The sequence below is a fragment of the Neofelis nebulosa genome, chromosome 9, assembly GCF_028018385.1.
Source record: "Neofelis nebulosa isolate mNeoNeb1 chromosome 9, mNeoNeb1.pri, whole genome shotgun sequence".
Lineage (NCBI taxonomy): Eukaryota > Metazoa > Chordata > Mammalia > Carnivora > Felidae > Neofelis > Neofelis nebulosa.
Window position 1 is genome coordinate 66494431 of NC_080790.1, and position 25392 is coordinate 66519822.

The window sequence follows — 25392 nt, forward strand, 5'->3', positions numbered from 1 at the left end:
AAACAATGAAAACAATGTAGTGAGTTCAGACTCAAACCCAGATACAGAGGCATCTGGGTGGCTCAGTCGGCTGAGTGTCTGACTTTGGCTCAGGTCATGATCTCACAGTTCATGAGTTTGAACCCTGCGTGGGGCTCTGCACTGACAGTGTGGAACCTGCTTGGGATTCTCTCTCTCCCCTTTCTCTCTGTCCCTCCCCCACTCATGCTTTCTCTCTCTCTCAAAATAATAAAATTTTTTACAAATTTAAAATCCAGATATATTTATGTATATGTGACTGTAAACTTAGTAAAGAGTATGATTAAAATAGCACTTCAAATTATTTAATCTATAAATGATATTGACAAGTGGCTCTCCATTTGGAGGAAAAATTTTAAATTAGCATCCTACTTCACATATACAAAAAACCCAAGTGGAATACAGAATTAAACATGAAATATATTAGAATACCTTTGTCAAAAATGGAAAATTAGCCACATACAGTTAAATTAAAAAAGTTTTTAAGTATAGAGTCCAAAGGGCAAACATAACAAAAGAGACAACAGCAGATAAGATATTTTAACAAATGTCATTTGCATGGCAAGCAAATGGTAGGAGCAGTAGTGGACCTTAGGAGAACAGAGGAAGTTACAACCTAATTTACCACAGAGATGATCAGAGAAGAAGACAATTAATTATCTCCACAACAAATCAGAAAGGATCAGGGCTCAGAATTTGAGGACAGGGTCAAACTATATAGAAAGGGTTCCCTTCCCAACCTCACATAACCAAAGGACTACCATCTCCCTCTACACACACTCATACCCATATAAGCCCTTTGAACACTGTTGCCACCACCACCTCAGGAGACTGAGATTTATTTTCTGAATTAGGAGAGTCTTTTGACTTGGGAGACACTAGTCACATTAGTGGGCCACTGTGAAAGCAGGGTTAAAAGGAGTAATTAAATGAAAGCCTGAATACCAAACAGATGGACCTCTTGCCACCTTCCTCTGCCTCTATTCTGTCAGGGTATGAGGGAACACCTGGAGAAACGACAATCACCCAGAGAAAAGGCTCCTAAGAATATTTGGTAAATGGTATGGGAAGAGCTATGATTGAAAAAATCACCCCAGGGAAAATCACACAGTCCATAGCCTTGCTCTTGAGAGTAAAGAGCCAGGATTTGGTAGGGGCTAAACCATGAAGAGCTTTGTATGCCACCCTACAGAACTTTATCCTACAAGGAATCAGAAACTGTTAAAAAATGTAAAAAATATATCAGATTTGTTTCACAACTTTCAGTAGTGCGTCAAAAACTGACTACTTAGAAATTAGACATACCAATCTGTAGCCTTCAAAGATGTAATTTAATCTCAGTTGATTTGATAGGGGAGTTATTAAATTACCTGCTAGGGAGCATGTCAAATTGAGTAGTAAACTTCTAAGGAAACTTCAATCTTTGAACAGTTATTGAGTTCATGCTATATTCCACACCTTCCGCTAGGCACTACAGATAAAATGGTAAGAAAAAAACATAGACCCCTGAACTCAAAGAAATTTGTCATCTAGATGAAGAGACAATTATTAATCAGAAATCATACAAATAAAGCTACACATATGACAAATGCTACAATGGAAGGGTGCATGGTCCTGTGAATATGTAATAAGAAAATAAAACAGATACTCTGGTTGTCTTCCCACATCTGTTTTACCCATTATCACATGGTATACCCACGGGATTTGGGTGGGATTAAACCCATCCCCAGCCCCCAGGATGGGCCTTGATTTGCCTCCACCAATCAGTGCCTGACATTCCCTAGACTTCAAATCTCTAGGTTCAAGGGTAGACATGTGACCTATATTAGTCTAATTAAAATGCAACTGGGAATATGTGAGGAAACTCTCTTTTGCTGTGAATGAAGAACTGTGGAAACTGGGGAGCTCTTGGCCACTGTCTTAAGATACAAAAGATCTTAAGCCTTAGATGAATTTGACAAAGCAGAATATAGAATTCAGAGGGAGAAGGAAAACAAGTTCTCGCTGTTCATGTTGAACCAATCGAGTCTATCTGAGGTTTCCCTTTATCTCCAGACTTCCCATTCATGAGCCAATAAATTCTCTTATCATTTAAACTACTCTGAATTGGGTTTTTTGGTGTCTGTAACATTCCAAGAGGATATTATCTAGTCAGGGGAGTCAGAGGCTCCTCTATGAAAGTGGCAACTAGCAGCATCTGAAGGATAAAGCAAGAGTTGTCATGAGATGACTGTAGGGAACAAAGTTCAGACAAAAAAGTGTCAATTTTAACTTGGATCAAGTATGGGCATCTGGTGGCTCAATCAGTTATGAGTCTGATTCTTGATTTCATGTCAGGTTATATGATCTCACGGTTAGTGGGATGTCATGCTGACAGCACAGAGCCTGCTTTGGATTCTTTCTCTCTCTCTCCCTCAAAACAAATTAGCTTAGTTCAAGTAAAATGGGTTGAAAAATGTCCAGTGGCATTATTAACATAGATATCTTCAGCTAGTTTATAAAGAGCTTTATGATGAAGGCAAGGCAGGAGGATGGAAGGGATAGAAATCAGAATAGGTTCAATTGAGGAACAAGTGAGAGATGAAGAAATGAAGGGAATATAAACAACTTCAACACTTAGTTTGGCTGTAAAGGGGAAAAGAAATAGGAATGTGGCTGAAGAGGATATAGGTTATTAGTTTGATGGTTTATTTAAATGGCAAAGACTTAATCATCTTAAAGAAAAAAAATGAGAGAATATAGCAAATTCTTGTTTATTAAAACATTTAACAGAATGGGAAGGGTGAAAACAGAAAGCCTCACATTTCAAGGACATGAGTCAATCAAACGACAACCTAATTGTATATATTAACAACGTAATTTTTTAAACCTTCAAGAATTAAAAAATGTAATGTGCCTCCCAAGGACAATGGCAATGATGGTAGATGATTTGGGTGATCACAGCTGGACGAAAGGGTGCAATACTACTGGCATCAGATGGGTGAAAATAAGGATGCTGCTAAACACCTTGTAATGCACAGAACAACCTCTCACAACAAAGAATTATCTAGCCCAAAATGTTAGTGCCAATGCTGAAAATCCCTGCTCTAGGAATTTAACTTCAAATATATTTTGAACACATGAAATAATTTCTGTAAATCACTTATTGTTGAAGGGTGGAAACTACTGGAAATGACACATACATAGAAGACAGTTTAAACTGGGGTACATCTGGGGCGCCTGGGTGGCTCAGTCGGTTGAGCGTCCGACTTCAGCTCAGGTCACGATCTCACGGTTCGGGAGTTCGAGCCCCACGTCAGGCTCTGGGCTGATGGCTCAGAGCCTGGAGCCTGCTTCCGATTCTGTATCTCCCTCTCTCTCTGCCCCTCCCCCATTCATGCTCTGTGTCTGTCTCAAAAATAAACATTAAAAAAATTTTTAAACTGGGGTACATCTGTACAACAATGTGTATAGTATTACAAAATTTGGGTTTAAAGACACTGGTTTCCTTATTATCCCTCTCACTCAGCATGCTACAGCCACAAGGCTTTGTACTTTGCTGTCCGGCTCCCTCATGCTCTCTTCCCTTGAGGAAATGCATGGCTGACTACCTCCCTCAGAGGCCCTCCTCAATAAACACCATTTTCCTTCCCAAGCTCACTGACCTTTTGCTACTTTTATTTTTTTGTACTCATATTTATCAGTGTCTGGCATATATTTGTTCATTGTCTTCCTACACTAGAATGTAAGCTCCGTGACAAGAGGGACTTCTATTTATTCACTGTATGGAACAGTGTCCTAGCACATAGTATATGATCAACAAATACTAGGAATGATTGAGTAAATACAGGAAATAACTATTATTTCGCCATTTTATCCAGAGTTAGTAGGGCCATTAACCTTGACACATATAGTATTAAACAGACTTCTTCGTAGTTGTCATTCCTTTAACTTATATATTACTTACAGAGAAGTTCTTTTAGGCCAGTAACATATAATGACTTTGTTCTTCCTGTCCTCTCAGCCTTGAACACTTTCCCCAAGCCAAAATGCAAATTCCCATTCAGGGATCCTCAAACACCTGGTTCAAAACTTCTGTGAAGCTTTCTTTGACCCATGACAGAAATATTTTCTCTGGGCTCAAAATGCATTTTGTCCACATCAATCACAGCAATTAACGGGTCCTATTATTACATTAACTACTTAATTCAAGTACATTTTCTGAGGTCTCCTTCAGATTAAAAAAAAAAATCCTATGTATTCAGATTTTGCAATTAGAATTTATTTTGTATCAGGCGTCTGTTCTTCCTAAGACTTCTCACGTTTTTAGTGCACCTCCGAAGGGTGTCTATGTAGAAGATCTTGTCAAAACCACAGGTAAGTACTGACGACAACTCCCAAGATGCGCCGCAGGGGCTACGTGTGTAATTCGTCTGGTTTTCACTTTTCAGACTAATGGGTTAGAAAGAACTAAAGACAGAACAAGCTGAGAAAGGCTTTAAAAACGAATAAAAGGATTCCATCGAGAACGAACGTGGACCGAAATAAACGACTGCCCAGCAAAGGGCTGGTATCCACCCGGCAATGTCTGACAATCAATGTGAATGCCGAGAGAATTCACCTTCCGCTTATGCAGCGCAGAAGACCTCCCGATAGATAACGCAAGAAATGCCCGTAAGAAAAACTCAAAAATATCAAAACAATTATTTTAGATGTGTTAGGAACGTAGGTCCGCGCCACTTCCCTCAACTTCTCTGAAGATTTCTTTTCCGAGCTTACAAACACGGAAGGGCCACTGTATTTTCGTGAGGGGGAAAGGATGCTTCTCAATGGCCAGCTACCAAAAGCCTAACAGTGAAACGCTTTGGCGGGAAATAGGAATTTGTCAACACACTCCGTACCACGCACGTTATAATTGCCTGGAGATCCACAGAACACTTCCTGAGGAGATGCTTAACTTTAACAGATTCCATAATAAGTTTTGGTGGGTTTCGGGTCTCCTTAAAGGGATCACTGTTCCTACATGTTCACAGAAATTTAAACTGTTTGTCTCCCACAGGCTGACAGGGTTAGCTTCCAATTAAGAGTGCGAGCACATTTCCTTCCCTCTTGCTTAGGGTTAGTCCCACCCGAGGATGCGTACCTCCCAAGTTTGCTCTACTTTTTCCTTAGAGCTGGGTCCCACGACTCGTCACACCCTCAGGGCAGCCCGCAACCACTTCAAGAAAAAACCAAAACTCGGCTCTCGCCGCTAGCTCAGAAAGCAGTCTCGCGGCACTAAGGGGGACAGAGAACTCGCGAGAGCCGACCACCCGGCCGAGATCCCGCGCCATCAGGCAGGGCCGAGAGAAGAGGAAGTTGCACGTAGACCCTCCCACTTCGGTCCAGTAAACCTCCTCGCGAGAACATCGAGCACTGCGGGCTCGGAAGAGCGTGCGGAAAGCAGAAGTGCAGCGTGTTGGACTCGTCGGCCGCCGTAGCCCCTGCTAGGACAGCCCGTGCGAGTCTGCTGGAGGAGGAAGAGAAAGGCTTAGAGAATCGGGTTACAAGATGGCGGATCTGTAGTAGTTACCGCGGCGGCGGCGGCGGCGGGAGAGCGAGCGAGCTCTGGGGGGTAAAGGGAGGGAGGGTGGGTGTGTGCGGGGGTGAAGTGAGAGGTTACCGGGTCTCCGGACGGAGAGGTCTCGGTGACTCTTGTTGCCCCTTCCCGCGACTGAACCTTGGGAGCCATGGTGAACTCGGGCCTCTCTGGAGCCGCCGCCGCCGCTGCCGCCTCCGCCGCAACCGTCTCTCAAGAGTGAGGGGCGCGGACGACGTGAGCGAGGAGGCAGCGGCTGGAGCGGTGGGGACAGCAGCCACCATGTCGGATACGCGGCGGCGAGTGAAGGTCTATACCCTTAACGAAGACCGTCAATGGGACGACCGAGGCACCGGGCACGTCTCCTCTACTTACGTAGAGGAGCTCAAGGGGATGTCGCTGCTGGTTCGGGCTGAGTCCGACGGTAAGGTTATTGGAACATAGAATAGGGGACAGTCAGTGCCTCCGGTTTGGGCAAAGCCCTGGTGTTTAGGCCCTGGGCCGGGTACTGTTACTGCCACATCTTGGGACAGCGCATTGGTTTTGTGCCTGCACTTCTGTACGGTAAAAACAAACTACTTTGTCCGGATTTACCCTCAGTCAGACGCTGATGCTGTTCCCCCGCCTCCTATCCCTATTAAGGATTTGACCCCTTCCTCTCCAGTCTCGCCTCCTTGGAAAGGGGCGAGTGAGAAGAGAGGAAGTAATGAGAAAACAGAGTAGTTATTTACTCGCCCTAGGGAGCTGACGACACCCCCCCCACACACACTTAATTTTTGCTTTCTTACCCAATTACTTGTCTATTTCAAAAGTCTTAGTAAAACTTTACTTTTTCAGTGTTGTTGTTGTTGTTGTTGTTGTTAACCCATTTTACTAACGAATCCCGTTCGCCCCAGTCGACAGGTGCTAGGGAAAACCAAAAGGCACCTTTTCCTGCAGTTATTGCAGACTGTTGCCACGATACATGCACGCACAAGCATATTTATGTCGGGGATCCCTCCAGGCTGCCTTTGTAGAGGTTGCCATGAAAAAGTGGATACTTTACAACCTAAACAAGTTAGGACACCAGAGCAGATTGTAAACGTTTATCCGTTGATTTTTTTGTAGGAGTCATGTGAAGTATTTTTAAATTATAAAATGTAGAGTCGTAATTAAAACCATTCTCGTTGTAATCTGAACGTTTCTGTTTGACCAGCTGTGTCCAGATAGTAGAAAAATAACAATCTTAGATTTATTGTATTTTGAACTCTCGCACTCTCCCTATTATTTTAAATAGTTGTGGACGTTTATTTCTACATGAAGTGTCCTTCCTTTTGTTAAGGAGAAAAGGATAAATGCAGTTCTGTAATTTATGTACTAACTACTTAGATTCCTGTTGTCCTTTGTAATTTGTTTTGTTAAAATGGAAAAGCAATAAAATAACTTTGTTAAAAAGAATTTGGCTTCAAGTAGTCATTTAGATCTTGAAATTTTCATTTCAATAAAACTTGAATGGACATCTAGCCTCCTTACATTTTGGGTCTGAATGTTGATCCTAAGAGGATTTTTTTCCTTTAAGGGCATATGGGGATAAGATGGTGTGTTCTAAATTAAATAGGAAGCCCAGATCTGGAGAGAAAAATGTGAATCATAATACATTTGATTACTTCACATCTCTAGATAAGGGAAGAGAACAGAAGTGTTTTTTGTTTTTTTTTTTTAATTTATATTCTGATACTTTAATCAGGTTTTATAAATTGAAACTTATAAATATTATTTTTTATCTTTCAGGATCACTACTCTTGGAATCAAAGATAAATCCAAACACTGCATATCAAAAACAACAGGCAAGTAGTTTATCTTTAATTTGAAAGACTTCATCTGTGATCAAGAAAGTATTAATGTTACAAAGATGGGAAAATTTTCCTGATAAGATAAAACATGTTTGGTAAACAGAGTTACACACTGTATTTCCCTGGTAGGTCAAAAGTTTGAAACAAAAGTGAAAGTTTTTGTACTGGCAGTAATTTATTACCTTTGAATTGAGCCAGTGTTAGTTTATGTTAGAATATAGTGTATTCATTAGTCTTATTTAACTACAGATAGCCAGGTATCTTTTATACCCTGTACACTAAGCCTTTTTATTCTCAATCACATTTAAAGAAAATGGCATATAAGAAAATTCAAAGGGACACTCTTTAAAGCGAGGAAAACTTGTTTGTGGTGTGAAATTTGATCGTTTGACTCCAGCAAAAGTAGAGTTTTTGAAGTAGAAGCATTTAAATCCTGTTCTTTAATTCTATATTTTTAATATAAGCAGTGGTGTGATACTTTATAAAAGTGTACATTGCCAGTCATGTAATGTTTTCTATTAATATTTATTGTCTTATTAGGAAGAGAAAAACCTGTGTTTTTTTTTTTAGTGTGCCCAGGTATTTAATCTGGAATGGCAGCAGTGCTTGAACCTTTCCTTTTGTGAATATTTGCATTTTTATTATTATATATTTCAAAACTGAAAAGTACAGAAAATATAATGTGTGTCCGTATAACCACCAAATTTAAAGTGTTAACATTATACCATATTTGTTTCAAATCTTTGTAATGTTCAACATTGTGGATAGAGTTAAAGTCCCCTTTGTACCCCCATCTCATTCTATCCATTCTCCTTCCTAACTGTAGGTAACCACTGTTCTGAAATTGATGTATTATTTCTGTACATGCTTATATACCTTTTCTGCATATGTATGTACTCATAAATAATATGTAGTCTTTTATGTGTTTTAAAACTTTATACGGTTGATCTCATACTCTTACATGTACTCTGGATTTTCATTTTTCATTCAACAGTTAATTTGAAGATTTGTTGATATTAACAATGTAGATCTAGTTTTTAGGGTTTTTTGTTTTTTTTTTAACTGTCTAGTATTCTATATTCGACATTTAGATTATTTCTAGGTGGGTGTGGTGTGTAAATGGATGTGGCAGAGTTTTCTAGGAAAAGATAAGTTACTTTAGGATTATATTCACACCATCAATACCTACTTTCTTCAAGGTCAGTGAAAATTTGGATGCCCAGAAATAAACAATTCACAGTTGGAGGAGTGACAACATGTCTGTTGCACAGCTCATTATTAGTAAAAATCTTACTGTTAAACTGTTGTTTTGCATGTGCAATATATTCTTAACCACTTCTTTGAAATACTTAATTTTTCAATATTAATGTTTTTTTCTTATTGCTTAGAAAATATTATGTGTCTTTGTGATGGAGAACCAAACATTTGTCCTGTATTGAACACTTGAAAATGTTTCCTACAACTTGGATACTTAAGTAAATTTAATTTCTAAGTCAGCCAAGCAGATGATTGTCTTTGCACTGAATTTTACCAGATAGTTACCTTTTTTGTTTTGTACTTTTTTTTTTTTTGCTGCTTTGCTTGTGGGCAAAGAAATTCCAATTTGTAATCTTTTTCCCTCCTATCTGTATGAATATAAAATATTCAGGAACTATGTTTTTAATGTGACTCCCTACAAATTAATTATAATGTGGATTCTTTTCAGATTGTGTATAAGATTCTTTAACTGTTGTTGCTGTTGAAAAGATCACATGTGATAGTGGTTTGTGTATAAAATAGTCCTCCAACATTAGTCCAGAAATACATGATGGTTCATTAGAAACTTTAAAACATATCTTTCTTTGTAATATTACTTTCCTAGAAAGCTAAAGTATTGGAGAAAAATGTACTTATTTTAAAAAATTCATGCTGTTGGGAAAATGTTTTCCATAATTCATCACGTTTAAATATATAACGTTAGGATTTTTAAGAACCTTTTTCTAAATGAATTACTTTTACTAAAGAACATTAAAGTATAGGAGAACACTGGCACTGACAGTAATATGGAAAAGCTCTGTATCTAAAATTGAAAAATGTGTAAATAGGGTCACTTGTTTTATTTTCTTTATTTTTGTTTAAATTGAGTACACTTTTCTAATAGAATCAATGAGCAATTTAGGGATTGTTTTAAACTTAGTTTGTTGTACATAACGGTTTTTCATTTTTTCACCAAAACATTGTTCATTTTTTACTTTTTGCCAGATTATACAAATTGAGATTTCCAAACACATAGATGTTTTTCTGTGTTCATTAGAATTATATTTTTTAATGTCATCATTTAAGTTATCCAATAAATTGGCCCAGAAAAGTATTCATTTACAAAATTTATATGAAATATATTGATCAGTAGTGGGTTTTTAATTTTAAAAAGACTAGAGTGAATGACATGCTCATAGTTTATAGGATGTATTGCTACAGAATGCGTTGGATAAATTCAAAGAAAATTATTTAACATTCTTTTTTTAACATTATACAGTTATAAAATGAGCCAAGTTCTGATTTATGGGCTCAAAATAAGTTAGAATGAGTTGAGTTGAATGTGAAATGACCCCATATCAATAGGTCATCATTGATTCACAACACTTTCTTGATTACTGTAGGCAGTAGAACATGAAATAAAGTGCCTGATGATACATATGAAAACTTTAAGTTATTTAGAATCAGCCCTACTGATGTTGACTAAATCAAAAGCAGAGTCATAGGATGTACCCTTTTATATGTAATACCATTGGGTGTTAATTGGGTTTAGGAAAGAAGTGTAAGGAAGTCCCCATGGGTTTTTTGGGAGACAAGATAATAACAGGTGAAACATTTACCTTATGATAATAAAACAACTGATAAATGGTTTTAATCTAGTCCTTATTGAAAGCCCATGAAAGCATTCCACAGATAAGGCAGTTAAGGCCCAGAAAGGTCAAGTTCTTGACTGAGATTATACAGCATGTATATGCCAACACAAAATTTATAAAAACAATTTATTCCACAGACTTGGGCAGTAGAAAATTAAAGAAGGAAGATTTGAGTTAGAATCATTAAGAAAAATTTCACTCTCCCTGTCCTGTCTGCTGAAGGAAATGGTACACCTGACACAAAAGTTATTAAGCCTCTTTGCAACAGAGGTTTCTTATTTTTACATTTGTTTAGCTAAACAGGAGCTATTATAGATTCTTGAGGAGGGGGTTTAGCATGATGAAAGTGATACCGTGTTTGGGAAGCAAGTGTGGCAGTGTTGTGGATGATGAATTGGGGGTGGAAAGGGAAACAGCTTTGGAGTAGCAAGACTATTTACTATAATTCAGATGCAGAAAAAATTAAAGTCTGTTGCAGTATAGTAAATGGAATTAGAAGAAAAAGAGCTCTAGTATTTCCAAGAAAGTGCTGGAAGATTTGGTGAATGATTAAATATGAAAGAGAAGGAATCAAGGGTCACTAGAAGTGTTTAGAGTCTTGGGGCCAGGAAAATGATGGTTCTCTCCAGGAACTGAGAAGTTGAGAAGAAAGGTTTACATTAATGATTTGGTTATTGGCTTATTTAAAAAAAAAACAAAAAAAAACTATTTTGGGTAGATAATACAGTCACATCGTTAAAAATTCAGGAAGTATTTGGTGAAGTCTCTCCCACCCTGGACTCCATCCATATGCTTTCCGTTGCTAGAGGCCGCCAGTGTTACCAGTTTCTTGCATATCTTCCTAGAGGTCTTATGCATGTGTGAATGAGTAGGCATGCAATCACATATATATTTTCCCCTTTACTGGCATAATTGGTAGCATACTATATACTGTTTTATACCTTCTCTCCCCCTGACTTAGGCTTTGAAATGATGATAAGATAATTGTAGGGGCGCCTGGGTGGCTCAGTTGGTTAAGCGGCCGACTTCGGCTCAGGTCATGATCTTGCGGTCCGTGAGTTCAAGCCCCGCGTCGGGCTCTGTGCTGACAGCTCAGAGCCTGGAGCCTGTTTCCGATTCTGTGTCTCCCTCTCTCTGACCCTCCCCCGTACATGCTTTGTCTCTCTCTGTCTCAAAAATAAATAAACGTTAAAAAAAAAAAAAAATTTTTTTTTTAAAGGATAATTGTAAATGTCTTAAAATGAACAACTGAACTAGAGACAGTAAGAGTTGGTATGAAAGATTCTAATTTGAGAATCATTGCTACTTTTAGCTGTAAGAGGGGACCTCTTTCAAGGGAGTAGATAGAAATCGAGAAAAGAATAAAGCATAAGACCAAGCCTTGTTGAATTGTCCACATTTATTCATTCATCCAATAATACTTGGTTGAGTGCTGCTTACGGGTTTGTAACAACTGGTTTAGATTTTTAAAGTGCATTTGAAAGTTTTGGAAAATTTGCAGCAGAGCAGTGACATGATCCAAACTAAAGCAAAAATGTGTGGAATTGAAGAGGTACAATAACTGGGAGAGTAGTTGAGAGATTACAATATAATTCAAGCAAGAGATAATGTTGAATCAGGTTAGAGTAATGTCAGTGGAGATAGAAAGAGGTGGATGGGTTTGAGATACATATTGAAGATAGAATTGACAGGGTATGCTGCTGGGTTAGGTGTTTGGTAATTAGGAAGAAGATCTAGTTAAGAGGAAGAATATGCAATTGGAAGAGTAGAAAATCAGAAAAATGTGTTGTCTTGAAACCAAGGGAGAATAGAATTTTGGTAACAAAAGGAGAGTCAATGAATGGCTGTTCATATCCTGCAAGTGAAAGATTGAGACTATTTCTAGGTTGTAGTTAGAAGAACATCTGTGCTAAAGGTAGAGGTGATAGGTCCCTGGGTGGCTCAGTTGGTTAAGCATCCAGCTTCGGCTCAAGTCATGATCTCAGTTAGTGGGTTTGAACCCCACATCAGGCTCTCTGCTGACAGTTCTAAGAGCCTGGAGCCTGCTTCAGACCCTGTATCTCCCTCTCTTTCTGCCCTTTCACTCACACTCTCTTTCTCTCTCTCTCAAAAATAAACATTAAAAATTTTTTTTTAAAGTTAGAGGTGAGGGGCGCCTGGGTGACTCAGTTAAGCATCCAACTTTGGCTCAGGTCATGATCTCACTGTCCATGAGTTTGAGCCCCGCGTTGGATTCTGTGCTGACAGCTCAGCTCCTGGCGCCTGCTTCAGATTCTGTGTCCTCCTCTCTCTGCCCCACCCCTGCTTGAACTGTGTCTCTTTCAAAAATGAAAAAACATTAAAAAAAGGTTTTTTTAAATGTAGAGGTGAAAATTGTCACAATGTATCTCTTAGTTGGCAAAATAAACCAGTAAAATTAGGGATTTGGGGTTTTACCTGAGAGGCACTGTGGGGAATAGACTAAGGTAAGGAGTATAGTATATAATGTAAGGGATATTTCTATAATATTGAATGCTGAGTTAAGATAATAGCATGAATGTGTAATGAATAGAGCCCACTCTGGCTATAGATCAGGAGCACAAGCGGAGGACATGAATTACTATGTTGGAAAGATTGGGCAGTCATGAGTACAGGTATATTCTAGGTGGTGGTGGTTTGGAACGAGACTAAGGAATCCTTGGAAATCAGATGGAGAGGGATTTTATATAGAGGTTCGGACAGGTAACCTACATAAATATAATGCTGCAGGGCAAAAGGTTGGGAAGCAAGTTGTTAAAAACTTTGTGTTCTTTTAGAATTGTTCACATTTTTTATGGGGCATAGTATCAAGGACATGAATAAGGTATTTATTTCATTATAATTTTGAGCAGATTTTCTCTGAATCTTATCTTTTAAATGGAGGTACTACCTACATCATGTAATAGTTGTGAATTAATGTATAAAAAATGCTTTAGCATAGTATCTCACACATAAGCTCAATGAAAGACCTATAGTCATAATAATCTCATCATAATCCTCTTTTCCAATGAGGAAAGAAGAATCAAAGGGGTTAAATACTTTGCTGAAAGTCACAGAAATAGCGGACAGTGAAACTGTGAGTGATGCCCAGGTCCTAATTCTAGTCTGGGGTTATTCCCATTATATCCAAATATATCACAGATTTTAGGAAGATTTTAGTACTGTTTTTTAGCAGCGTCATCATGTGTACCTTGGACTATATGTTATATATACGATAGTATAGTTTAAAAATCCATCTCAGAACAAGTTAGGGTCAACTACTGTTAGGAACTACTAGAGAGCTAGATGTTATGTTGCACTATATGTCTGGTTAATCTCACTCATTTTCAGACTTCTAAATTGATTTTAAATCTGCAAATTGAATTCTCCAAATCTGGTATTTCTATTCTCCTTTTTCTTAAAAAATAACGTTCCTTTTGAAAAACTTCAGCTCTGTGTATATTGAATTTTGTCATAGCTGTTGGGGCAAAGATAGGGTTAGTCTGACAAGCAATAGGATCTCAAATATTTCATGAGCAGAGTTTATTCATGTTAATGTACTGGGGAGGAAAACAAACCAATAATCCATTGGTTTGTTAGACTGTTTTAAATGTGTCACAAATGCCTTTGTGAATATAATGTAAAAACTGATAACCCTTTCCCTAGAAAAGATGTTAAGCACCAAGTTTTAGAATTCTAAAGTGTCATTTAGGCCTTGGATTATTAAGAAATTTTGGCTTAAACAATATTCACCTCAAGAATGTGTTTTTAATATTTAAGATTGAAAATAAGCATTTCTCATAAAACAACATTGTGAAAATCTGATTCAGTAAGCTAAATTGTCAAGCTTTTCTAGGTCATGTCTTATTTCCATCTTGGCTTAGACATAATCACCTTTCTTATTTTTTTAAAGGACCAAACCAAGTATAACCGACTTTTTCTGTTCTCCCTGAAGGCTCATTTTAAATCTGATTTCCATAGGGACATAGTGGTGACTAAATGTTTCGTTGGTAGAGGAAAACTCTAAGCTTCTCTTGGTTTAAACAGGCATTAATAATGTCCCAAAGATATGTGTGCTACACACAAATGAGCAAAACCTAGAACACAAAGAGCACAGCGGTTGAAAACAGACGTTATTACAAAAATTGAACATGACTTTTTGGATGTGGGAGACTTTTTGGATATGTGGAAAACTCTGCCATTTAACATTTTGTATTTTATTTTAACTAGTCTCGTGCCAGCCTTGTGCTCTCTCACCTAAGAGCTTTTACTGTGATACTCAAAACAAGCAGTTCTAAGAAGTACTTCTTACGGTTATTTTTTGACTGAGATAGTAGGGTTTTGGGAGGGGAAGAAGGAAGGTTGGGATTTGCTACTCACTTTGAGTAGATTTCATACAGCTAGAAGGTTCCTGCTGTGATAGCAGTTTCCCATCTTCTGTCAGCCAACCAGAGATACACTTAGGCGCTTAGGTGATGTTTTCAAATTTGACTTATCAAAAGAATAACCTGAGGCCCTTCTTCAAAATAGGGATTCTTGGGATTCACCCAGACCTGTTCCCGAGGGAGAAGCATGGGAGTCTGAATTTTTAACCATCTCTCAATGTCAGTCCTCTTTACATTGAAAAAGGATTCTGAATATAAATCCCATTTAGTTTCTGGGTTTTGCCTGGCTTGGGGAAGAAACAAACAAGAAAATGATGGTGAAGAAGGGGACTCAATTAATTACCTTAAATCAGACTTCATTGCTTACCTAGACTTTCTTTCAGAAGATAGATTAAAACCAAATTGGAAAGGGCCTTAGATACCTGGATAAAGGATTTTGGATTTTATCCTGTTGTACTAGTGATCTCCAAAATGAATGTACATTGTAAAGTTTGGAAATTTAAGAAGAAACCTGTTTATATATTTTAATCAAAAAAAGAAACTAAGTTTTGCTAATATTTGATAAGTGGTCAGAAGTAAAAAATATATGTAGAGATACCTTTTAAGGGTAACACTTCCATGAAAAGTGTCCCGTAACTACTGTGAATTATAGTAGCCGGTATGCACAGATGTTTTTATTTACGAATTTAAACTGACGTGTAACCCTAACAAAATGAACACATGTCGTAAAAAGGGTTGAAAACAGTGATAAAAGTGCAAATTAACATGGTAATGGTAAAGCTAACATTTATACTCTTAGTTTAATCTGTGAGCCGGGTGACAATGCAGAAACAGTGGTAAATAGATCTCACAAGAAGTCGCCCCTCCCCCAAAATTCAGAATTATTAAAAGGGTGACATTAAATAGGAGCTTGTATCTATTGTCATTTGTGGGTTTACTGTGCTCTAGGTACATACTGGGTCTTAAAATGTTAACTAATAATGGTATGGAACCATAACCGTTCAAACATTTAAAAATACTGCTTATTTTATCTTTATTTAAGGCTTTTTATTTCTGTTTTACTGTATATTTTGTAAAGTATTGGTTTGCTGATACTGTATTTCTGAATATAATGGTTAAGTAATTTGAGAGACACAAAAAAGTTTTGGAGATCATTGTTCATGAAGCTGTTTTGAGGAGAGCTCTAAGAAGTTGACTTGGGTTGAGGAAAGTACATGGAGCCTGAATGTGTGTCCTAGTGCTTTAACCAGAGGAGCTCTGTCTTTATCTTTTTCTACATAAAGATTCTTAGTAAAATTTTGTTTGTAAAAAGAGTTCTGCTGGATTTTTTAAAATATTTCAAAATCTCTTTTGTATATGGTGGGAGCCACAGAAGGTTTTTACATGAAAGGAGTCACATGAAATTTTAGAATACCTGGTGGCAAATTTGACTTCCAGGAAGTATAGCTAGGCAGAAGCGAGAACACAGCTTTCCAGCTGTTCTTCTTACCTGATCACACAACAAAAAACCTAAGGCCTGGGTTAGTTGAAGGATATTTTCACTTACAGATTAGAGCTATCAAAATATTGAAGTGTTTTCATTCTGAAGACTTTGTAAATCTGCAGCTTACTTTGAGTTTTACATTTTTTTCATATCACATCATAATCAGAAGTATTAGGTGAATAATTCTTAATTATAAGGTATTTTTGTACATTATATACTTGACAATTGGGATATAAACTCATGTATTTTTTCAAGTGTGTATTTTCTAAAAATCAAAGTTTTAGCCATATTAAACTTCAATTATTATATATCTTTTAAAAATTGGCATTTCATTTCAGTGTTGCGTTATGATTTTTGTGTTTAAATTTGTCCATGTTTTAATTTAAACCCAAACTTTAGTTTTAATAAAGGGGTTGACAGCTTTTTCCAAAAAGTGTAATTAACTTTTTGGTAGGTATACAATTAAGAACATTTGTAGAAAAACACCTAACCCTGGGGTTCTTAATTTTTTTACAACCTAAGCTGCTGAAATAGGTGCTAGACTTATTAACAATAAGAAACAACTTATTGGTAGGACTTAGAGTATCTTCATTTCATCATTGTTTTGAATTCCTTCATATCCTGAAGGCTTTTCCAGATTCAGGAGAGGGGGGCAAAAATAGAAAGGGTTAAACTAAATTGTTCTCAGCTATTAGTCAGTCTGCTTGCAACCAGTTGACAACCAGGTTAAAGGAAAAGATAAAGTTGTAGGTGGTAGGTGGTTAGTGGGTGAAATAGCTGACTTTCTAGAAACCAAAGATGTAGATGATTAGAGTGTCTACATTACAGTTTGGCCAAAAATGGCTAGACTTTCTGTTAAACATGATCTTAGTACATGAACCAGATTGCTAACCCGTTTTAATATTTTTTGTTTTAGAAAATTGCTCAATATCATTTTAGTACCAAAGCTATTCCATTGCCAGTATATTACTAAAGTTTCAAAGGATAACAAAATACAGTTACATGATGTCAATTGAGTATGCATTATTTGCACTTATCAGAGAGCATTTGTCATCGCTGTACTGTTTCCTGTCCTCTTGATTTCTGTTTATACTTCGTAGTTATTTCTTTTCTAGCTTTTCTAGTATGGTGATGTAGAAATATTTGTTTTTAAACAGGATACATTAATTGTTTGGTCAGAGGCTGAGAACTATGATCTGGCTCTAAGTTTTCAGGAAAAAGCTGGCTGCGATGAGATTTGGGAAAAAATCTGTCAGGTAAGGTTTTTTTGTTGTTGTTGTTGTTTTTTAATACTATTTAACTTAAGTGTGCATTTTTTATATTTTTTTCTTGTTACCTGAAGATATATATTAGAATGTGGAGAGAGGCGCCTGGGTGGCTCAGTTGGTAAGCCTCCAACTCTTGATTTAGGCTTGGGTCATGATCTCATGGTTTGTGAGATTGAGCCCCATGTTGGGCTCTGCGCTGACAGAGCAAAAAGCCTACTTAGGATTCTGTCTCTGCCTCTCTCTCTGCCTTCCCCCCTTCCGCACTATCCCTCTCTCTCTGTTTCTTAAAATAAATAAATAAACTTTTTAAAAAATGTGGAGAGAGAATGTTTTACCACTTTAGATTTTTATAGTATATATTCATAATAAAAGGTCAGGATATTTTAAAAAACAAAAAAAAAGATTAATTATGCTCTAAATCCTTGAGGTTTTTCCTTAATATTTGGTCACCTGTTTGCCTAATGTTTATGAATACTGTGTGCCAGACACTAATCATCAAAAGTGCTCATATCTTCTGGGGTGCCTGGATAGTTCAGTTGGTTAAGCATTCAGCTCTTGTTCTCAGCGTTGTGAGTTAAGCCCTGAGTTGGGCTTCCTGCTGGGCATGAAATTTACTTTAAAAATGTAAAAAAAAAAAAAAAAAGGGGGCGCCTAGGTGGCTCAAGTCATGATCTCCTGGTCTGTGGTTTGGAGCCCCGCGTTGGACTGTGCTGATGATACTTCAGAGCCTGGGAGCCTGGAGCATGCTTCAGATTCTGTTTCTCCTTCTTTCTGCCCTCCCTCCCCCCCCTCCCCCCCGCACTCTCTCTCTCTCTCTCTCAAAAATAAATAAAGATTAAAAGTATTTTTTAAAAATTAAAGAAGGCAACAAAAGTGTTCATGACTTCAGTTCTTAAAGAGCTTACAGTATAGCAGAATATAAGAGGTGATAACTCTCAGGTAACTGGAGCTTATTTTAATTAAGTTTTTATTTTAGAAGTTTCATATTTGCAGAAAATATGAGTAGAAAATACAGAGTTTCTATGTACTCCCCTCCCTTACACCTTCTCGCACACTTTCTCCTATTAATAGTCTCTTATACTAGGATACAGTAGTCACAATTAATGAGCAAATATTCATACATTATTATTCATTATTATTAGTCATACATTTATTAGCTAAAGGCCATACTGTATTCAGATTTCTGTTTTCTCTTCCAAGATCCCATTCAAGATACCACATTACATTTAGTAATTATGTCTCCTTAAGCAAACTAGTCTCTAATATCTGGTAACTGGAATTTTAAGTTAATCATAACATTAATTTTAACTACTATTCTGTAAATGGAATCACTGTGTTTTAGTGGTTGCCTAGCATAATACTCTCTTACAGTGTTTTTTATCTATTGTCATTTTCACTTCTATCAGCTTTTCATTCTAGTGATTCTGATCCCTGAAGGTTCTTAAGTTAGTTTATGCATCTGACCACAGTCATTTTTTTCCTTAGTCCTCCTAGGAACAGTGCCACACAGTGCAATAAAGTAGCCCAAGGAAGTATAATGTGAATCTTCCCATTCCATATAAAGCTTATTTGACGGATGGCTCTGGGTCACAAAGCTAAACTGGAATTAGAGGGTTTGTTTCTTTCCACCTCATATTTTACTATGTGTGTATCATGTATTACGGGAGCATTATTAGTATATGGTTTTAAATAGAACTTCCATTGATGAATAGAGGAAAACACTGCTAAATATGATTTTTGCTTTAATTTCTAAAATATACATAAGAATATAATCCAGATTGGTTTGCTACTATTTTGCTGTCATGGTTTCCCATTTTTAAACCTATAGATGGTGATGATGAGAAGGTCCTAATATTTACCTTTTTTTTCTTGTGTGCACTCCATAGATTGAGATTGAATTTTATGTTTGCAAAGTTTTCTTTGAAGTGAAATGTAAGACCTAAAAATGACCTCTATTGCAGACTTAGACATATGCAGTCCACTAATATTTGCTGCTCTGTTCTAGATTCAATAAATTTGAATCCTGCAAGCACTCATCCACAAAAATGGAGGAAAAAACTGATCCATAAAAATAATGAAAGCATAACAAAGGATATTAAACTTTCAAAATAAAAAGACAAGATTACTTTTCTATAACATTTATAACACCGTTCAGAATATTAATAGTATATAAAAACTAACCTTTTTACTATAAATTCCTGAAAAGTGGTATTTTGTATTCTCCCTCCTCCAGTATACCAGCATGGCACCTGGCACATGTTATGTGTGTACTCCATACATATTTAAAGAATAAGTGAATAAAATAGAAGGTAAACATCTTCTTTAGAACTAGAATGTTGAATTACATTTCTTCTAGAACATAAATTTGTGTGGTAGATAATATTTACCAGTGATCATCACATTAGGTTATGCCTACTCCATTTCTCCCCTCCCCTCACCTCAGAATGTACTGTGTAATATATGTTTCTGGATATATGTGTATTCTTAAAGACTTTGTACATTTGTCCTAGAAATTTTTGCTGAAATTTATTTCTTACTGTTTTCACTCATGCAGTTCAGGAGGTCTCTCGACCAGGCAGGTTCACTAATTCACTAGAAAGACTCACAGAACTCCACAAAGCTGTTACATTCATCATTACAGTTTATTACAACAAAGTGATACAGATTAAAATTACCAGTAGGAAAAGGCACATAGGGCGGGGTCTAGGCATGAACTTCCAGTTTTCTTTTTTAGGATACTTAGGCAGACAGCACTTTCTTCTCCCTGCACTGATGTGTGGCAACCTGCACATAGTATCGCTGACCTGAACAGCTTACCTAAACCTTTGTGTCCAGCATTTTTATTGGGTGTTATTCCTATAAGCAGGCTGACTGCCCTGTGGCAGACTTTAGTTTCCAGCACCTCCAGAGGTTGAGCTGATACTACGTGGCCCAAGACTTCCACTATAAACCACCTAGTTACCCACACAGAGCATATCTGGCATAGCCCAAGGCTCCCAGGTACACATCAAACAGGATATTCAGAGTGCTTAGAGATTACCTCTTAGGAGCTAGGCAAGGGCCAGATCCCTTTAGGCAAGACTAATCCTTGATTGCAAAGGACACCCCTTGGTCCATTGCCAAGACTCTCTCAACAAAATGATCATATTTCTCTAAATGTCTGTATTTAGTATAGCATTTATATGACAGAGCAACTATCAGTATGAATATGCCTAGTATTTGGAGGAGCAGTCCTGGAGTAGAGCTGGATTTAAGAAACAACTAATTTGTCTGATAAAGCCATGATTTACCTTTTATATTTTATATTTGATTACTCATTTTCCTCCTTGATCTGTAATTTGTACCTTATGATATACTTGTACAGGAGTGTTTTACATAGAAATTAACTGGTGGTTTACAAAATCCATTTCTTCCTCCTGCCAGTCATTTTCTATCAGCATTCATGTTGAGCAGCCTTTAACTCAGTCTCCCAATACATTTGATCATCAATACTAATTTTACCATGAGGCTTATGTACATAGGGTAGTTGGATCAACAATGCTAGTATTACACCATATTGTGATATGGTAGTAGATGTATCTGAAAAGTACAAGTCTGGCACGTTACTAGCCAGACTGTACAATTGGTCACTAACAATTGTTTCAGTGTATCATTATATTATATGACAAAATGTCTCCCAGAGTGGTGTAACTCATCAGGTTTAATTACAGGCCTCCATTCAACTAGGTGATCTTGGCAAACATACGGTTTTTACCCTTCCAGGCATCTGATAAAATTGAGCTAAGAGAATATCATCTCTTGCTCTGATCCTTTCTTGAGGCACTAGTATTAATATTGGATGCTTCTTGTTGCTTTACCCATTTATTCATTCCTTTGCCCTTAGTTACTATTTCTTCTACCCATTTGCTAGTGATTTTTACTCACACTTTTCTGCCTTTGGAAACTTCTGCCAAACGCCTTTGGAAGGGGCATTAGATTTGGCCACTCTCCTGGTCCAAGAAGTTTAATTTTTTGCTAAACAACTGAGTTGTACTGTACTTTTTAAATCTATGCATGTTGCTGAATATACAGCTAGTTTATTGCTCCTCATTACTGCATGGTATTCCACAGAACTATATATTTTACTCTTCAGTTCTGAGAGATCATTGCTAACCTTTGAAAAAACAATTTCAACAAAAACATTACACAGTTATTTTTTAACACCTTATAATGAGAAAGTAGAACTCCTCTCTGAAAAGTTTGACGGCTCAGAGAGCAATAAATTATAAGAAGAGCAAAGATAATTTCTGTGTGTGTGTGTGTGTGTGTGTGTGTGTGTGTGTGTGTGTGTGTGTGTGTATCTTTCAGAAAACACAAAATCAAAAGTGCATATGGAAGTTTTAACCTCAGAAAATGGTAGGATAGGGACATTTTCTTTGAAAGAGATGATGGAAATGAGTGAAGATAAGTTGTAAGATGGAGAAGAAGGATGTTGGGAGTATGTTGAGTACTGGTGATCTCTTTTTCAAAGGAGAAAAGTCTCTCTTCTGAGACTTAAAGGGGAAAGTAATAGTGTTTGACACTTAAAAAGGGGAAAAAATTAAAGCAGCAAATGTAAGGATGTAGGATAGGAGTGTGGAAAAAAACATTTTTGTTGAGAACCCTACTGATAGTGTAAATTTTTTATGCACCCACTCAGCATAGTAGTTGACTGACATTAAGAATGTTAAGGTTAGATTGTGGGTTTTGTTTTTCTTTTAAAGCTTTTCTTTCCTTTTTTTTTCGTTTTTTGTTTTAATATTTACTCAGAATGAGGAGCAAGAGCAAAGGAGGACCAGGGAGAGAGGGAAAGAGAGAATTTCAAGCAGGCTCCATGCTCAGCACAGAGCCCGATGTAGGGCTTGATCTCATGAACTGTGAGCTCATGACCTGAGCCAAAGCCAGAAGTCAGACACCCAACCAGCTGAGCAACCCCAGATTGTGTTATAGTAACAAAATCCTAAAATAGTGGCTTATCACAACAGTAGTTTTTTTTCCTTACTGCTATTTGTTGAATGAGGGTTAGAGTTGGATAAGAGGGGGCTGTGCTTATCAGAGCCACTCAGAGACCCAGGCTGATAGAGAATTGATTTTGATACTTTCAAGCTAATTGCAATGTGAGAATGACAGGTAGCAAATCAGAACAATGGCTTTTAGAAGGTCTTCCCAGAAGTTACACATGACACTTCGCTCACATTTCATTGGCCAAAATAAATCACACAGCTACATACAACTTCATGGAAGCAAAGAACTCATGTGCCACAAAAAGGAGAAAACCAGAAATGCTTAGTGAGCAACACTCTTGATATCCAGACAGATACATTGATTTATGTGGGATTGACAGATCTGTCTGATATAATCTGTCAGTGAGAGTTAAATTTAGGAGAGAGTCCAGGAAGCTTGTAAGGATAATACTAGATAATGTAGAAACATACTATAACCTAGTGAATGCTTCTGTAGCTTTGCTTTTGTTCTTAAACATATGCAAACTATTCATTTGCAGTGTAAGTTGAATCCTCCTATGTCCTCTTTTTGTTTTTGTTTTGTTGTTGTTCCTACGATTTTATTTTTAAGTAATCTCTACACCCAAGTTGGGGCTCAAACTCCCAACCCTGAGATCAAGAGTTGCACACTCCACTGACTGAGCCAGCCAGCCACCCTTCCTCTGATTTCTTCTTATTCTTTCCTTGTAACATCTGATTCTTCTTCCTTCCCTACCTCATGCTCTACTTCTGTTTCTATGGTTACCCTTAGTTACCCTAATACCAAATTTCTGTTTTCTGTCCTATTTTTCCTGAGTAGTAGGCCCACAGATTTAGTTGCCAGCTGGGTATTCAAACACCTCAAACTTAACAAAACTGACCTTTTATTAACCATTCCTCTCCATGCTCCCAGTTTTTGTTAAAGGAGCCATAATCTTCTTAATGACAGATTTAAAACTATAGAGTTATTTGTGGTTCTTCCTCTCTCTTACACCTGTCCTGTCCCTCATCTGTCTCAACATCACTATCTAAATTCAGTTCTTCATGTAGACTTCAGAATAACACCCTCATTTGTCTTTATTCTCAAATTTATTCCATACAACTGATGCCTTACTTTCTAAAGGACAGTACTGCACATTCACTTCCCTTGACTTTCCATAATCTGGCTTTAGTCTTCATTTCCAGTTTTGCTGTTGGCCATATGCATACCACACATTTCTCTCTCTCCGACTCTATTCCCTTTGTACTTTGGATACCTTTATCCCCATCTGAATCTTACCCATCTTTGAAGGTCCAAATGCCACTGCTTTTATGATTTCTTCTTATATTCTTTCTACACCACCCCCTTTACTCCCAGGAGTGGGAAGGAATTTCCCTTCCTCTGAATTTCCATGGCATTTTATCTGAACTGCTCTTATGACCTTGTTACTTAAACTTTCTCCTACATTTACGTGTCAGTCTCCCTAAGCCCAGCTCCTCTGTTGAGAACTCAGAAATAAAAGAAGTACGCTCATGCTCTAGGAGAAAAAGTCTCTTATATGCATCAGTATATCTACTTTCTCTAATAAGTCCTTAGATCTTTTTTCATATGTTGCTTTGGTAGATTTGGAAATTTGTGGAGCTTTTTCATCTCAGGATATTTGGATGTTTTGAGGTGAAAAGAGGATAATTGCACTCTTGTGTTAAGAATTAGGAAAAAATTTATGAAGAGTAAAGTTTTTATGTTAAATAGAGTCATTATAGAAATCATTATAGGGGCACCTAGGTGTCTCAGTAGGTTGAGTATCTAACTTCAGCTCAGGTCATGATCTTGCAGTTCGGGAGTTTGAGCCCTGCATCAGGCTCTGTGCTGACAGCTCAGAGCCTGGAGCCTGCTTTGGATTCTGTGTCTCCCTCACTCTTTGCCACTCCCCTGCTTGCATTCTGTCTCTCTCTCTCAAAAATAAAACATTAAAAAAAAAAATTTTTTTTTAAGGTGTCATTATAGGAAACTTGTCCCAAGTTTGCCATGCTTTTCTTGAGCTATCAACCTGAATCATAAAACAGTTGTTTATTCATTGTGTTTTCTAGATACTAGAACTTGGAGGCTTTTATCACAGATGTTAAATAAATGCCAATTTAAAAAAAAAAATCTTTGTTTTTAATTTTTAAAAATTTTTTATTTTTTTTTTATGTTTATTTAATTTTGAGAGAGACAGAGTGCAAGCAGGGAAGGAGCAGAGAGAGAGGGAGACACAGAATCCAAAGCAGTCTCCAGGCTCTGATCTGTCAGCACAGAGCCGGTTGCGGGGCTCGAACCCACAAGCTGTGAGATCATGACCTGAGCTGAAGTAGGACACTTAACCGACTGAGCCACTCAAGTGCCCCAGTATTCTTTGTTTTTTAAAACAATTTCAGGCTCTTAGCAAAAGCAAGTATTTTTTCAAAAGTGAATTTCAAAATTAATTTGAGGAAATCTTCTCACTCTTGAATATCCAAGAAGTTGGGTTTTAGTTTGGTTTAAACTTAATAGTGTTTTGTCAGGCCAATGGATGGTGCATTAAGAGCCGTCCCTAATTTGGGGGCCCCACAGAAGAGTTAACCTTCAGCAGAATTCAAAATTAGTAGATGTAGGGAAGTTATTAAACTGCACATGGTTATTACATAACCTCAAATAAATCAGTGTAATATTAGCTGAAATAAATATATTGTCAGGGGTCAGAGTTAATTAACCTCAAGTTATAAGTTGGGAAATTTAGAGGTGAAATTGAGACTCTTCCAATAATTGACTCTAAACTGGGTGTGTTTTCCCCCTCTAGACTTCACTTTCTTTTTTTTTTTTTTTTTTATAATGTTTATTTTTGAAAGAGAGAGAGAGAGAGGGCAAGCAGGGAAGGGGCAGAGAGGGAGACCAGAATCCGAAGCAGGCTCCAGGCTCAGCTGTCTGCTAGAACTCTATGCGGACTCAAACTTATGGACCATGAG

At 37.3% G+C, this 25392-nt stretch overlaps 1 protein-coding gene and 1 long non-coding RNA gene across 6 annotated transcripts in view; one reads left to right on the forward strand and one right to left on the reverse strand.

The window, feature by feature from the left end:
- Positions 1 to 1330: 1330 nt before the first annotated feature.
- LOC131485079 (uncharacterized) lies at positions 1331 to 5631 on the reverse strand. Its single transcript, XR_009248629.1, has 2 exons — positions 3461 to 5631; positions 1331 to 3237 (listed from the first exon to the last, which is right to left on the reverse strand). It is a non-coding gene; the product is annotated as an uncharacterized LOC131485079 (long non-coding RNA).
- Positions 5632 to 5644: 13 nt separating this feature from the next.
- PPP4R3B (protein phosphatase 4 regulatory subunit 3B) overlaps positions 5645 to 25392 on the forward strand; it is a 64854-nt gene continuing 45106 nt past the window's right edge. For 2 of the 5 annotated variants that reach the window (XM_058684053.1, XM_058684055.1), the window contains exons 1-3: positions 5645 to 5999; positions 7346 to 7401; positions 17318 to 17416. In XM_058684053.1, the coding sequence (XP_058540036.1) occupies positions 5858 to 5999; positions 7346 to 7401; positions 17318 to 17416 (297 nt within the window). In that variant the 5' untranslated portion in view covers positions 5645 to 5857. Of the gene's footprint in view, positions 6000 to 7345; positions 7402 to 17317; positions 17417 to 25392 lie in introns of those variants that run through there. The other 3 variants (XM_058684054.1, XM_058684052.1, XM_058684056.1) reach the window with 3 other exon arrangements.